General features: G+C 42.2%; 1 protein-coding gene across 1 annotated transcript; it reads right to left on the reverse strand.

Moving 5' to 3' along the window:
- Window positions 1-1,204: 1,204 nt before the first annotated feature.
- Window positions 1,205-2,605, reverse strand: LOC109523518 (protocadherin beta-5-like; the record flags this gene model as incomplete). Its single annotated transcript, XM_019882726.1, has 1 exon — window positions 1,205-2,605. A coding segment is annotated over one exon (1,380 nt), but the record flags the coding sequence as incomplete, so codon positions are not given.
- Window positions 2,606-2,611: the final 6 nt, after the last annotated feature.

Here is a 2,611-nt window from a genome sequence, read left to right on the forward strand (position 1 = left end):
CGAGACTGCGCGAACAAAGATGCAGTTCCGCGCAACGGCGTTACACGCGCCGACGTCACCACGTTGACGACACAATGTGAGAACGATATCTGAAATAATACCGACACCATGCGAGACAAATCGTTGTTGCAACGTCAACCACAAACGTTAAAGAGGAAAAAAAGGTATGGAGCATAATTTATTAAGAAATAAACAACGCGCTGCGTGTCTAGTATGTTCGTCAACTATCCATTTGAATTGGACTTAAAAAAAAAGATTTGAGGGCCACTGATCTTATTAAAATACAATAAAACGAAGCTGCTCGTCTTATGATTAAGCGTACAAAACAAGTTTTAAATTCCATCAATTTTTAACTTACTTGTGATGGAAATGAGGACTTAATATTTGACTACTTTACTCCCTGGGAGTTAATTGATTTCATTATATTTTATCTGCACTTATTCTAAGATGATAACTTTATACTTGATGACAGTTTTGTAATTTTACATAAAAGACTAAATGTGATGTAATTTCATGTGATGGAATGTAACTTGAAGAAAAAATGCAGGGATAATTTGATATTTTTTTCGAATGTAATAATGTACTATGTATTTTGCCGATGCTGAGATTTGGAAGTTAATGACTTTGAGAAATGTTAATTGTTTTGAATCAATCAACTTGATTTAAATATCAACAGTTGATCAGTTTGTAGTTGAAGAAAAAAAAGCTATTTTTGGTTTGCAAGGTGATTCAAAGATAATAAAAGAAACGACTATAAACTAGAGATAAGATCTGTCCTAAAAAATCGAGCCCGACCCGACCGAGCCCGAGGGTATTAAAGCCCGACCCGGCCCGAGCCCGATCACTTAGCTTGATTTGCAGGCCCGAGCCCAAAGCAAACCCGACATTTCATATTTTATTTGTGAGTATTTTTGGTAGACATTCACATAAACACGCCCCCTACTGTATGCCTGCTGGCCGGGTGAGAAGCATGGTCCTAGTGTCCGCCACAATATTTATTTAAAAAAAAAAAAAGTCAGCGGACCCGACCCGAATTTCGGGTCGGGTCGGGTCGGGCTCGGGCGGCCCGATCTTGCCTCTACTATAAACTACTGGGCCTGGTTGTCTGATAACATTTTGGTCACAGTGCTGTTAACTCTCCAAAAAATAAACCTTAATTTGGAATAGTTTAAATTTGAATTATAAATGTTGGCTCTACCTTAAGTACTCAAACAAAAACGTTCCTTTAAAAAAGTAACAATTCAGAGAAACCCAGAGGTACAAATCGATTGTGTCTTACCTCCCCCGAAGTGTGTCTCCTGTCAGGGAGCACCAAAGTGTTGGCGTGGCTGCCCGGGACTACGGTCGAACCGATACTCATTCTGGGTCCGACTAGCATGTAGCGCTTGTCTCCTGATCTGTACTGGATGCTGTGACACAGCGTGCCATCATAATTGGCGTCTTGCAGATATTTGGAAGTGTACTCTGTGGATTTGGAGCACTGCATGGCGATCAGCACGATGATGCTGATGACAAAAAGGAGGGACACCGAGCCCAAAGTGACGATGAGATAAAAAGTCACATTGTCCTCCTCGTCCACCTTGGCTGCACTTTTGGTGTCAGAAGCCGCAAAAGCTTCTTTGGGCTCCACGAGTTTGACGGTCACAGTAGCTGTTGCCGAGAGTGAAACGTTGCCGTTGTCTTTGACCAGGATGAGCAGTCGATGCTCAGCCTCATCCGTCTCCGTGAAGGAGCGAAGTGTTCGGATCTGGCCCGTGTAGCGGTCCAAAGTAAACAGACTGTGGTCACTCACTAGCTGCAGCAAAAACAGCAGCCAGCCGTTATATCCGATATCGGCGTCAAAGGCTCGGACTTTAGTCACCAAGTCTCCTGCTTTCAGGTTGCGGGGAATTTCCTCCACCCCTTCGGCAGAACCGTTGGAACTGACTGGATACAGGATGACTGGAGCGTTGTCGTTCTGATCCAGAATGAACACCTTCACTGTCACGTTGCTGCTCAGTGGAGGACTTCCACCATCGGTGGCCACCACTTGGAATTGGAAACTTTTTACCGTCTCAAAGTCAAAACTTTTTAAAGCTGATATTTGTCCATTTTCACTATTTATACTGAGAAATGACGACAGTTTGTTGTCATCTTTTCCATATCTAACAATATGATATGAAATTTTAGCATTCTCATTGTCATCACGATCAAAAGCTTTAACAGAAAAGATGGGGGCCCCTGCATTGTTGCCCTCGGTAACATAAAAAGTGTAAGGACTGGATAAAAACTCTGGACTGTTATCATTCACATCTGAAATGAGAACATTAATTGTCTTTTCAGTTGAGCGTGCAGGTTGACCAGCATCTCTTGCAACTACTGATATGTCATATTTGGACATTTTCTCTCTGTCTAAAGACGCTTTGGTCACTAAAGAATACATTTTGTCTTGTGATGATGGCGACAAAGCAAAAGGAACATCCTCACTTATGGAGCAAATCACTTTCCCATTGAGACCAGAATCCAAGTCATTCACACTGATAAGAGCAACTGTAGTCCCAGGTATGGAATCTTCAGTAATGGAACTGGAAAATGACGTCACTTCAATCTCAGGGGCATTGTCATTAACGTC

Source organism: Hippocampus comes, unplaced genomic scaffold (assembly GCF_001891065.2).
Source record: "Hippocampus comes isolate QL1 unplaced genomic scaffold, H_comes_QL1_v1.1 scaffold991, whole genome shotgun sequence".
Lineage (NCBI taxonomy): Eukaryota > Metazoa > Chordata > Actinopteri > Syngnathiformes > Syngnathidae > Hippocampus > Hippocampus comes.